The following is a 12,576-nucleotide window of genomic DNA, read 5'->3' as shown; positions in this document are numbered from 1 at the left end:
TTACATTATCATTTATTAGTTTGTAGAAATATGCCATATCGAATTAGGTTAGTAATGATTCTACTTAGTATAGGAATTACAGCAACATAAGGAGAAAATAATGACACGTTGCAATATCAAAATAAACATTTCCGTCCGAAGAATGTTGTCAGGTGATGTCATACCATCTGTCCTACTGTATGTACCCTGTTGGAAATTTTGCTGCAGCAGCATCTGGTACTTTGGCAAGCTCTGCAGACAACTGTAGTAGCTTTACAGCTGCCTTTACTTTTATATTTAAGCAGCATAAAGACTTCCTGATCTGCTCCATGTTCCTAAAACGCGATTTCTTTAACTGAGGTTTGAGTTCTGAGCAATTTGTACATTTTCCTAGTTTGTGAAATAAGGTGCCACGCGTGCATTTGTCTTGGGAATTTGCGCTCACGAAACTCTTAAAATACAGCTCTTCTTCTTCCTTCACTCTGCAGTGACCTTTGGGGGAGAGACCCCCTTTGGAGGGAAGCCGTTTCCTAGGCATAGGAGAACCTGAGATCTCAGTTGTATTCCAATAAAAGTGTGGTTACTTGTACAAACTGGAACAACTCCAGCAGGAAAGAATGAGAGAAAAGAATCCCAGAATAAATAACAACCTGGTAGTTAATGGGGGGGTGTTTTCTGAAGGCCTTGCTCTGACACAGGAAGAGCAGAGCACTGCTTTGGAGCATCGCAGGTCCCTGGGGACAGCACAACTGCTGGGCACTTCTAGGCAGGATATGGGAGCGTCAGGGGAAGAAAAATGTTTCAGTTTAATTTTTCGGAGTTTTTTAGATTTTTTTAAGTGCTTACCTCCAAGAGGGGAATTCTCCTTGATAAACAGAGACGTCTGCCTGACCACCAACAGGCTTCTGTCTATGGCCCTGTTAGGTGACGCAGCCCATGCCCCCTGCATCTCGTTCCTGGCTAGCTGCAAGACCCAACATGAGCAGGTTTCTGAGAATCACTGTCTGGGGCTCCTGACAGTTCCTAGGAAGTTAGGACGCCTCTGCGTTTCACTTAGATAAGGTTTTCGGAAGGCTCCAAGGAAAAACTGTGTAACTGGTGCTCACATATTATATGAATTGAGCTGAAGACTTGTTTGTGCAAACATCATATCAAAGTGTTAAACTTTCCTTCTTTCAGAAGACTTTAAAAAAAACTGTAAAGAATAGAGAACATACATAAACTCGTTTTTGGCCACATACACAGATGAGTGTTCTCTGATCCTAAATTCAGATTTCACTGTGCTAGATGATTTTAAACAGATTTCAATTTAATTTCTTAAGTACAGAAATCTAGCCAGTCCATTTTCTTTTCCCCAGAGTGTTGGACATCTGCTAGGGAAGACTCCACTTACGCTGAAGGAAGGCTCTGAGTGGATGTCCAATTAATTTAGATTTGTCATTTCAATTTGTTCATTCTGCAGGTATATGGTAAACAAAATAGCTTAAATGAGGTCTGCTTTGGGGTTTTAAATATTTTATTTGTGCTTACCAGTTGGGAATTGCCCCTTATATACAGCATCTGTTCAATATGCCTGGGTTTTCTGTGTTCATTGACTGCATATCAGTTTTCCTTTAATTGAGATAGCAAAATGTTTTGTGATCTGCATCGTTAAAAACCCAAATGTTTAAGCATGGCACTATCAAGCTCCTTCCGTCTGCCCACACGATGCTGTGAGCTGCTGACTGACTAGTGGAAGTTCTCTGCAGTTTGCCCTTACATTGTAATTTTAGGTGCTGAGAGGGGCTCTCGTCTTGGCGAAATGGCAGCCCATAAAAGACCATACTGAACTCAGTAGGGGGCTGCCATGGACTTCCCTGGGCCTTGGATCTCACCCCAGAAAGGAAAGGGATTGCTTAGGTGATTCCAGTAATTGTAATTAGGTATGATGGGATGAAGTGAAGAAATAGGGAAACTGAAGCTGAACACATTTTGGCAGAGAGAGTCATCAATGAAACTAGCTCTCAAGGGAAGTGGTAAAAATTTGTTTCTTGAATATTACCTGCATCAAAACATTGGAGGACATACAGTAAGGAACGCTTCTATAATAGCAGCAACACAGTAACTGAATGCTAGCTATTGCAATTCTAGGGATTAAAGGAAAATCCATTCCATCTCTTGTAGTTAAGTGGCATTAGCAATATATGGTAGAGTGATGTTTTTTCTTTAAACAAGAAGTGTATGGGTATGGGGTCTTTGGCACTCGCAGAAATTGAGACTCTGAGGATGTGGGACATTTAAAGGTATGGTTTAAAGAGACAGCGATAGGCTTTCCTCTTGACCATATTGATCTTATCATGTTCTGCAGAGGGCATCGCCTTGCTGCCACTGGGTCTTTGAGTGTAAATCACTCTCTTGAAGATGACCATATTTTGTGGTTTGCAGTGGGAACACTGGTTTTATGATGTTGACCCTTGTTCACAAGAGGCTATGCCACAATCACTGAAGTTGTTCGTGGAAATCATACTACAGATAATCATGGTCCCAGGAGTAATGTGTGAGTCGTTTAATCCTTCAAAGCGGGCCTCCCTCAGCCGGAACACACAGGCCTGTGGCTTAATAAACTTCTGCTCTTTCTGTGCAGCACTGATTTTCTTTTTTTTTTTTCCTTGCAGTACAATAAACACCTCTTCGTACACATTGGACATGCTAACCATTCTTACAGTGACCCATTGCTTGAATCAGTGGACATTCGTCAGATTTATGACAAATTTCCTGAAAAGAAGGGCGGTCTAAAGGAATTGTTTGGGAAGGGGCCACAAAATGCTTTCTTCCTCGTAAAGTTCTGGGTGAGTAAGACGTGAGATGTACAAACTCTCTTGTCGGTAAGGCCTATGTTTAGTATTTAGCATCCTTTAGTGTACTCATGGATATGTCTTCTTGCATCGTTTAAAAGTGCAAAGCTGTAGATCCTTCAAGCAGTACGCTAGCCCAAAGCCGCTCTCGCTGACAGTGTCATGCCAAGTCTGTATCGCAGACAACATCCAAGGGCAGATGCGTGCCAGAGCTGCCTTGTACACAGCTGCTTGTCAGGAGCAAACAGGTAATGGGAGTCCTTGTTTGTAAATGGTGAACTGCCATCTAGCGGTGTAAGGAAAAACAGGAGAAGCCACTTAAATGGAGAATTTAAAAGTATTTTTTGTGTTTCAAATGTTGGACCCTTGCTGAATGCAAATAATACAAATATCAGTCCTGACATCAGGCCACATTTACACAGCAGGTACCAAGTTATATTTGAACCGCGTGGTCTGTAGTAAGATTGTGAGCTTGGGAGGGTCCCAGGATTTTCCTTAACAGTTTTGGTTGCTGGAACACATCTGCTTTCCCCTTGCCTGTTTAGTAGCCAGCTGTGTGACTGTGCTCCAAAAGCTAAACCTGCTCATATGAGTTGTGAAAAAAAAAATTTTTGAATGGAAGGCTGAGATGTTGAAAAATACGTTGATCTAGTTTTGATGAATTTCATTAATACATCAGATTTCTTTTGCTGCATTTATGAAACCTTACATTGGTTCATCTGAAAGGATCATCAAATCTCCTGGCTAGATCTTATGCTTACAGTGATACTTTTTCTGCTCATGCATTTGGGGTTTTGTGCTATATTCCTTTTCATCGCAACAGTTATCATCTGAACATTTTAAATGTTTTTGCAATACTTGTCTTTCAAAGCCACAACGATCTAATTACAGAAAAGGTGGATCTGGAATCACTGCTTATTATTAGGTTTTCTGGTGTTTGTCATTTTCAATTAAAGTTTACCTACCTGGCCTGAAATACTCTCCATCTTAGACATACCCCAGACTTTGTATCTTACCAAAAGCTTCTGTGGCACCAGATACGGGAACACAGAATGAAGGACTCTTTTTTTCAAATCTGTGTTTAGAAACTATAAACCACTGAGCAGGAGCAGTGCTAGACTGTAGAAGAAATCCATTGGAAAATTCCTATGGCTTAAAACTGGGAATGGGAGCTGTAGACCAAACATGTGAGGGCTGGCTGAGCAAAGAGGCCAGGAACAGGAGGTAGCAGAGAAGTGCAACAGAAGGCAGACAGGAACACAGAGTCAGAAAGAGGGAGGGCGAATCTGGGATGAGGAGCCTGTGGGGGAACATAGGGATGAAGGCATACAGTAGAGAGGCTACACGAGAGGTGGGAACAGGACAAGCGTAAGGGCAGAAGAAATCTAGCTGTGGAGGAATATGGCTTAGAGGTAAGGGTCTGTGACCACTAAGTACATTTCCTTGCAAAGCTTAGGTGTGAACTCTAGGACCCTCACCTCACCAATGTACCTTGCGTAGTAAGTATTTGTGAAACCCCCTAGCAAAACGAACATCACTTTACCCGCTTGTTGTTTTAGTACACACAGAGAATGACAAGCAAAGACAAGCCCCAAACTTTATACTAGCCCATGCAGCAGAAGAGATTTGTGCAATGGTCATTGACGTATGTGTATATTCTGCTTTTTCTGCATGTGGAAACTGATTTTCAGATGTGCTGAGTGCTCAAAGATGTATCTAAAGCCAGTAGAGATCTTCTTTGGAACATTAAGGTCTGTGTCATACTCATGACTTTGAAAACTTAATTACTAGGCTTCTCTGATTGATCACCTACAAGCAGTGCACACCTTTAGCCCTCTCACCTCAGTTCCCCATCTGTAATACGGGTAAGATAACCATCCCTTCACCTCAGGTGGTCACTGAGAAAACAAACTCAATGACATTTATAAAAAGTCAAGATAATGCCATGGAGAAAACCTTTATAAAAATAGTGATTCTATGTTCAGTGGGGATTTTGAGTAGTGTGCAGGAAATAAGGACTGGACCACACTGATGAAGACAAATATTGAATAGATGCTCAATGGGTGAGCGTGCAGTCATGTAACTAAAGACTATCATAATGCAGTTCCACAGTCAGGATGCATTAAGCTGTGTAAGCAACTTAAATCCAACATTTCCTAACTTCACTGTGCCTTGCAGACTTAGTGGTCTTTTAATGCAATTTTGTATCTGCGATAACTGAGAGATTAAAAAACATATAGTGCTAACATCCTTCTGAATTAGACATTAAAAATGTGGTGAGAACACCTTCCTGAGCCATGACCTTGTAGCAGGTTAGCAGATTTTCTCTCTCATAGGTTGAGCAAAGGCAGAGGGAGGGTGCCAGGGGCAGTGTTGTGTGTGTAAGAAGAGTCATGATGAATGCGCCTCTAAGAATAAACCTCACACCATTGCCCCCCTGCTAGAAATATATATAGGAAAAACAGAAGATGGTTGTGTCATGAGAACTAGATCCTAAATTGTCAGCTCACTGTCCTTTACTTGAGAGGAAAAAAAAAAAAAAGGCACTGTTGCCATTTTTATGGAGAGCCTTTAGAAACTGTTCTAAAATAGTCATATATTACCAGTGTAAAGCTGGCAAAGGTTGTCAACTGCCTTTTTGACCCCTTTAGGAACTTTGGGTTTATTAATGTAAAAACAGACTAGATTTTGTAGGCTTGTTCTTTTCTTTAAAATTCAGTATCCGCTTCTGACTCTGTATCCATTCTCTATCTCCACCTACTCTAAAAAACAACTTTTCCCAGGTTTCCCAGGTTCTGTCCATGTAGTACAGTTCTTGCTTATTTACAGTATTCTCTCTCACTCTTTATTTAGCTATTTCCCCTTTTCCATTGTTTCTGTTGTCTTCTACCTTACCTTCTTCATTACCATGTAACCACCGATGGTTTGCTCAGCACTATAACCTACTGAGTATAGCTGAGCGGTTAGTGTCCAGTGACAGTCCAGGTTTTGGTGCAACGTGATTGTAACATGGGTAAAAGAGGAGTACGAATTTGTGGTAGGCAAAGCAGTACAGGTGAGAAAGCACGGCAAGGAGAATCAAAAGAAAACCAGGGGCTATGAACGAGAGGAGCAGAAGGAAACCACAGCAGAAACGCAGGCAGGTGCTGCGGCATGTGGCACCCTGAAAGTGAAGGTGAGAATTTGATGCCGGAAGTGATGGCAAAGCTGTAAAAGGATTTAAAGAGAAGTTGGCACGTCCCTGTAGGCAGCAAAAAGGATATTTCATTTGGTCATTAAATCTAGTGCTGAAAGGAAGGATGGGGAGCAGGAGGCCCACAGAGGAGCAGTCACACTGAGAATGACTAAGGCAGCAAACAGCTTAGCTCTGGTAGCTGGAGAGAATATTCCTCTCTCTTTCCCTAATGGGAAACCATTCAGGTTTACTTGAGGCTTCTGAGCAGAATTCTTTCCTTTTGGTTTTCCCTGTGATAACGGTTATAAGATTTGATTACAAATAAAAGGGGGAAAGCAGGGTCTGAAATGTTGCAAGAAGACATCTGGCAATTGAGCTGACTTTGCAAAGCATTGCAGGTATTGAGTACAAAGCAATGTGCTGTTTTGCTTTGCAGAGGTTTATTGGCTCATATGGATTTTATCTCCTGTGAAATACAGCCTGATGCTGTGAATAGATAAGCTTCTGGCCTCAATCCTGGTGACACATCTGGATGTCACACTTCCTGGCCTCTTCCTACCTATCTGTGCAGGAGGTGTAAAAGGAAAAGTCTCTTCTTGGCTCTCCTGCCCTTCCCCCCCCCGCCCCCAGCTTTCCGTGCCTCTGTGCCTCCTCTGGCTCTCTATTTTCTACTGCATGAAGTGCAAGGTACAGCTGTCTCCTTAATCCACCTGCCTTTTGCATCCAGTATCTCTCAGCCCCAGCGCCAATAAATAAATATTTTCATTTTGACTCTGCCATTATTATAACATACATTTGATTCTGGCAAGGGAACTGCTCTAGGAAGGCAAAAATTGTGACTGTATCTCCTTTTTATAGTCCTGCTTTCTTTGCCATTTTTATAACTTACCCCTGTCTAGTACGAGTTAATCTAGCAACCAGTTTTTACTGTAAGATCACCTTAAATTCATCAGCGCATATATGTCTCTAACACAGCCGAGACCAAATTCTTCTGTTTTAGCTAATTACTTCTCTCTCATGTTTTGCCTTGATCTTTGATTGTGAATTCTGAGACAAGGATTCTCCTTTTGCATAAATTCTTTACATAACGGCCTGTACTTGCACGGCGGGCTCCGAGCCTCTGTTGGGATCCTTAGTGCTGGGGTCACAGAACTGTCAATAATTTGGCCGTATGTTATGTATGTGGCACCTACAAAAGCTCTGTGCCAAGTCTGAACTCGGGCTTCTGCTGCTACAGGAACAGGCATGGGAAGCAAATAAATCTGAGAGGAGGAGGGATGTTTTCTAACTAGTAACACAGGGAAAAAACAGTAGATATAAACTAATATTGGGCTTTCTGGCTTTCTACTGATCTGATCCACTGGCTTAATTTTAAATGTTTGCAATAGCTTGAGATATTCTTCAAGCTGATGAAAGCTTACTCAGAGCTCAGTGCAACTCTGAAACAGAGACCAAAACTCATCTGAAGATGCGTGGATGATATTAATTGATGTTTAAAATGAATGCCTCTATTTGCAGGAATCTGCAATGCAAACTAGGAGTTTTAGAAAGTAATGCATATTATAATTAGGGCAAGCGTTTAAAGATGCTTTGAAGTCCTAAACATTTTTGAAATTCAAATGTGGAATGGAAATAAAGGGATCTACACAATAATGGGACATTAAATTATGTCCCCCAAAATTTCACTGTTTTATAGATGTAAATATATGCCATAATTAGTGGTAAGTAACATGAGGAGGATGGTTAAGTTTATTCCTATTCTTATTCAAAACAGCTGTGGCATGAAAAATAATTCTCCTTCTCTTTGTGATACACTGGAACAAACAATTTATCCATGTAATCAGTGTTCAGAAATGGCTTGTGCCTGTGGTCTCCTCCCACCCCCTTCTGAATTGATCCCCATGTGCCTACAGCAGTCTTAAAAGGTGCAGCGATTCTTCAGTCATACACATGCACAATTGTGGTTACTGCCTTTTTTTTCCCCTATTTTTATGTGTAATTTATATTGCACAATATAGACTCTTGGATTTCCCACTCTCACGCACACACACACACACACACACACACACACTCACGCATGCTTGCCAGCTCTGCCTGGCAAACGAGCTGCGATTCACAACCGGGCTCTGTAACGGGAATGCGGCTATGGCCAGCATGCAAATGTATGCAAAACAAATTAGATAGGGGCGAAAGCAGCCGTCCATTTTCTACCCCTTCCCCCCGCCTCGGCCGGTGGTGCCTGTGGCGGCCGCGGCCCCAAATTGCTGCTGGGGCACGAGCGCTGCAGAATCGCTAATGAGTCAAGGGGCAGAGCAGCTGGGCCGGCCGAGCAGCCCGGCCTGTCCGTCACAGGCCCAACCATGTGGCAGCCCTGGAAGCAATTCCAAAGCTGCAGCGTAGCGAGCGGCGCGCTGTGCCAACGATCCAGATGCTCCCGTTGGAAAAAATTGCTTCACAATTTGGAATCTCTGCTCTTTGATCACCCTTTGGAGAGGAGGAGGGGAGGCATGATGTGGTCATATGAGTAACACACCTCCCTGCAGTCAGCAGTAGTTAAAACCTGTATGTTGTTAACAAATGGCCTTATGTGCTTAATGTTAACTACTGAGTGCTAGTGTCAATTATCCTGGCCCTCCCCAAATCCCACGCTGTTGCCCATAGGTGCTGTTTCCCTTCTAAGCAGCAGGGAGAATTTAGGCCCGTCTTAGCAATTTTTTGCTAGTGTTGCTTTTTTGCTAAGCAAAGCTGTTATATCGCAAGCAGGCTCCCCTCTGCGTGCCCCGCCACCCGCCCCGCTGCCTCCAGCGCGGAGGCTGAGAGCACTTGTGCCCCCCCGCCGCTTTGTTCTGCCCGCAGCCAGCTCTGTTTGGCGCTTGCTCTGGCACACTGGTAGAGGCTTCTTCGTGCATCACCTCAAACACTTGATGTTCTTAATAGGTAACGTTTTCAGTGCTACACATTGACAAGCTATGCTGTATTAATGAATTAATCACTGGAGAAAGGGTGCCAGAAAGTTGAGTGGCTCCCCCTCCTCCAAAGGCATTCAGCTCATACATAGCTCAGCTCTTAGAAATAAATCAAGGCTAGAGTTTTACTTCTGAAATCCCTCCCCACATGTTAAAAAAAAGTAATTCCATTTGTGTTTTACAGGTTTGGGGTTTCTTTTCCTAGCTTGTACTGATCTTGTATTTTAAAATTCAATGAGAAAATGAGACTGTTGCTCATCAGATGTGATCATGCCATCATTTGAAAGGTTATTTATCTGTGTGCGCTACAGTAGCGCCCACCAACCTTCATTCTTGGAGCTAGGGATCAGAGCACGGTTGCACTAGAAGCTGTGTGCACAGAAGGAAAAATGCTTTACAGCCCAGTGAGACTTGCACTCTAAGTCTAAAATGAGAGAGAACAGATAGATAGAGGGAGAATATCAAGGAAATAAGGAGACAAAGGTAGTTAGTGTGAGAGACCGCAAGCACAGCACAGCAGAAGCTTGACTGCTGTCAAGTTTTTTTCCACAGGCATCACTGAAAAAAGAAAATTTTAAGTAGAGGGTTAACTGAGGTTAGTAAGATAAATTCATAATTTCAAATTTGGAATTATTATATTTATCCGGTCTTGCCTCTTGTGTAATACAAGCAGTGAGCCTCTTGCATACAGACAGTAAGCCTACTTGAACTGGAGCATTCCTGTTGGTTAGCTAATAAGCTCATCTGAAAAAGGCCCCAAGTGGTGGGGACTCTACCACATTTTAAAGTTATTCCAGCATTTCATTATCATCAGAGTTACCAGCTTCTTCCTTGTTTCTCCTTTAGCTTTTGCCTAGCTTTAGCTTTCTTTTATGTCCTTTCCTGCTAGATTTATCTATCAGAAGACTATTCTCCATGTAGCAACTTGCAGGCTATGACAAAGTCGTGGAAAAACTTCCCTTGGAAAAACTAAGTAGGTGGAGTTTCATTAGTCATTCACTACAAAGGATGTTTTCCAGACCTGAACTCATTCTTGTAAGTCTTTTCTGAACCCCTTCCAATTTTCCAACATCATTTCTAAAATGTAGACACAAAAACGGGAGTCAATATTGTAGCAATAGGCCTGCTAAAACTGAATACAGAGGTACCACATCACCTTATTCCTGCTCAAATTTGCATCTACAATTCTCACAGCCACAGAAGTGCCTATCTATAGCACAGCCCCATTCTTTGGTAGCATCATTATCTTTCAGGGGAAAAAAAAAAGCAGTCTCCAAATTCTGTGACCCACTTTGGTTCTAGAGATACAACTTTGCCTTCAGATATGTTTAAATGAACCCCTTACTATGTAAGCCATAGCAATATATTTTACAAGTCCTTCATCACCATCATTTATCCTTTGCCCAAAATTTTGTATTTTGCCATACATGATTTTCTTTCCTTCCTTAAGAGAGGCTTTCAACATGGAACAAATCTTTTCAATTCCTGATTGCGACTACTTCCTTCGAGTGACAGATATGCACTTCTTCCTAGTGTTCATATACTCAGCCTTTAATGAACGAATTTGAACCAGGTTGAGGGACAAAGTTTATTTTGGTATGGGAGAATAGACGACATTCTTGTAGTATTAGGAGAGGTGCTGGTCACATTCATTTAAGAGTATTTGCTGTTGCCAATGCTTATCATTTTTATGTCCATGTTATAATTTTAGGAAGAGTCTTAAAGCTTCAGCTCGCAGCAGTTTGCAATTAGTTGACCATAAAAATTCTTGTATAGGCAAAAAAACCCACAACTGTTTCCTTCCTTCATTGTACCTCAGACTCAAAAAAAATCAAAGAGCAAATAAAGATAATTCATACCTGCTTTGCCAGCATGGGCTTTTTGCAACATTTTGTAAGAGTACTCAAATCATGACAGTTGAGTGATAATTTCAAGTGTTCCTCATTCAAACATCAGGGCTCCAGCCTGTGTCTTTTGTGTACACAGGGCTCCCGTTGATTTCAGTAAGAGTTGGAAGAGCTGCAGGAGTGCTCAACAGGGTGCCAGATGGCTACGGGTGTTAATTTTCCAGGTTAAGTGTCGCATATTGACAACCGAATTTTTTTTTAGTGGGCTTCAAAATCAGAAAGCAGCAGATATAAAATTATTCCTTTTTTTTTTTTTTAATCTCTAAACTGTTGTTTTTGCAGCTTGAAATGAAAGGTCTAGGCGGCTGACCATTTTGACTACATGAAATTGTGAGGAGCATTTTAGTAATGATTTCTTAATTATTTTGCCCTTACTGAAAGAGAAAATATTTTAACAATAAAACTGTGATTGTGGTAGCAGCAGAAATAACCAATTTTAAAGAGATTATTACTATCATTGACAACAATATAGTTGTTTTATCAGAAATACCTATTCTTCAGAAATTCCGGTGGAGCAGCTGTGGCATGGGCTGATGGCTGCTACTGTTTTTCAAGTTCAGACGTAATTGCAAACCGGCTGTGATGGCAAATTGCTTATTTGCTATTAGCTCAGAACAATTTCTTTCAGGCCACTGTGAACACACTGCTTTAAATGTACATTAAACATTAACTATTGATCTCATGCAAAACGTGCAAGAAACAAGGTGTAATAGCAATAGGATTTCTTTCTGTTATGCAAAGTATGTGACTACAGGACTGTTTGTGTTACTGTGTGTGAGCCTCAGGAGACTTTTCCACTGATTAATTTACCAAAGCCAGCCTGAAATAATAGCAGACCTATGGCTTCTCCATACCACAAACTAGCTCAGTGTGTGCTATTCTCAGCATATTGCCTGAAAACATAGTGCTACAAAAATGGGTTGTAGACACTAAGTAGAATTAATGAGTTGTTGCCTAGGTAAAAATTAAATAGTAGTTACAAATGACCTGATATACAGTGAAATCAGGATTATACATGTTCCATAATAACTGTTAAATAAGCATACCTGTAAACTAGACTTAAAAAGTCTCCATGTAAAAAAAGATATGTGTGAAAAATTCTTATTATGTTACATCTCTGTATTAGCAATAAGAACAAACAGCTAAATTGCAAATGAAACACCTGCTAAGATGCATTTCCCTATTATGCATGTCCCTGCTCATCTAAACGTAAATTAAGAATTCAGCTGATTCTTGGACATTACTTTCCAGTAGTTGATCTGTTATTTCCACCAAAAAAAGGAAAATCTTGCCAGAGTTAATGCCAGAGTCAAAAAAAATCCAGCTGTGGAGAGCCATTAGACTGGCTATATCCATATTAGGGCTCTTTTAATTGAAGGCTTTTGAAAATGGATTCATGATTACAAAGAACTCAGTGGCAGAAAAGCTTCACTGCTGCTGCAGACCTGAAGAGGCAGAATTCAGCCTGTGACTTCTGTTGTTCCTTTGCAACCAAACAAATCATGCTGCGCTCAGGACTTGGATTTGCATATAAATAATTAAAGGTAGCACTCTTCCTCACTCAGTCTGGCAAATCTTAATCTGTGGTGCCAGGTATCAAAGGCAGCTGGATAGTTATTCAGACTGTGGCAAACGATTCAAAAAAGATTGAATACTTTCTGAAATATTTTATTGGTCCAGTAGGCCCCAGCCCAGTGAGCACACAGCTAAAGTGA

At 41.3% G+C, this 12,576-nt stretch overlaps 1 protein-coding gene across 9 annotated transcripts in view; it reads left to right on the top strand.

Moving 5' to 3' along the window:
• Positions 1-12,576, top strand: part of TEAD1 (TEA domain transcription factor 1) — a 160,602-nt gene that overhangs the window by 138,732 nt on the left and 9,294 nt on the right. For all 9 annotated transcript variants that reach the window (XM_026104537.2, XM_026104536.2, XM_026104534.2 and 6 more), the window contains one exon: positions 2,634-2,807. In XM_026104537.2, the coding sequence (XP_025960322.1) occupies positions 2,634-2,807 (174 nt within the window). The remainder of the gene's footprint in view (positions 1-2,633; positions 2,808-12,576) is intronic.

This window comes from Dromaius novaehollandiae, chromosome 5 (genome assembly GCF_036370855.1).
Source record: "Dromaius novaehollandiae isolate bDroNov1 chromosome 5, bDroNov1.hap1, whole genome shotgun sequence".
Classification (NCBI taxonomy): Eukaryota; Metazoa; Chordata; class Aves; order Casuariiformes; family Dromaiidae; genus Dromaius; species Dromaius novaehollandiae.
Note: the sequence above shows the minus strand (reverse complement) of the source record. Positions and strands in the feature narration are given on the sequence as shown.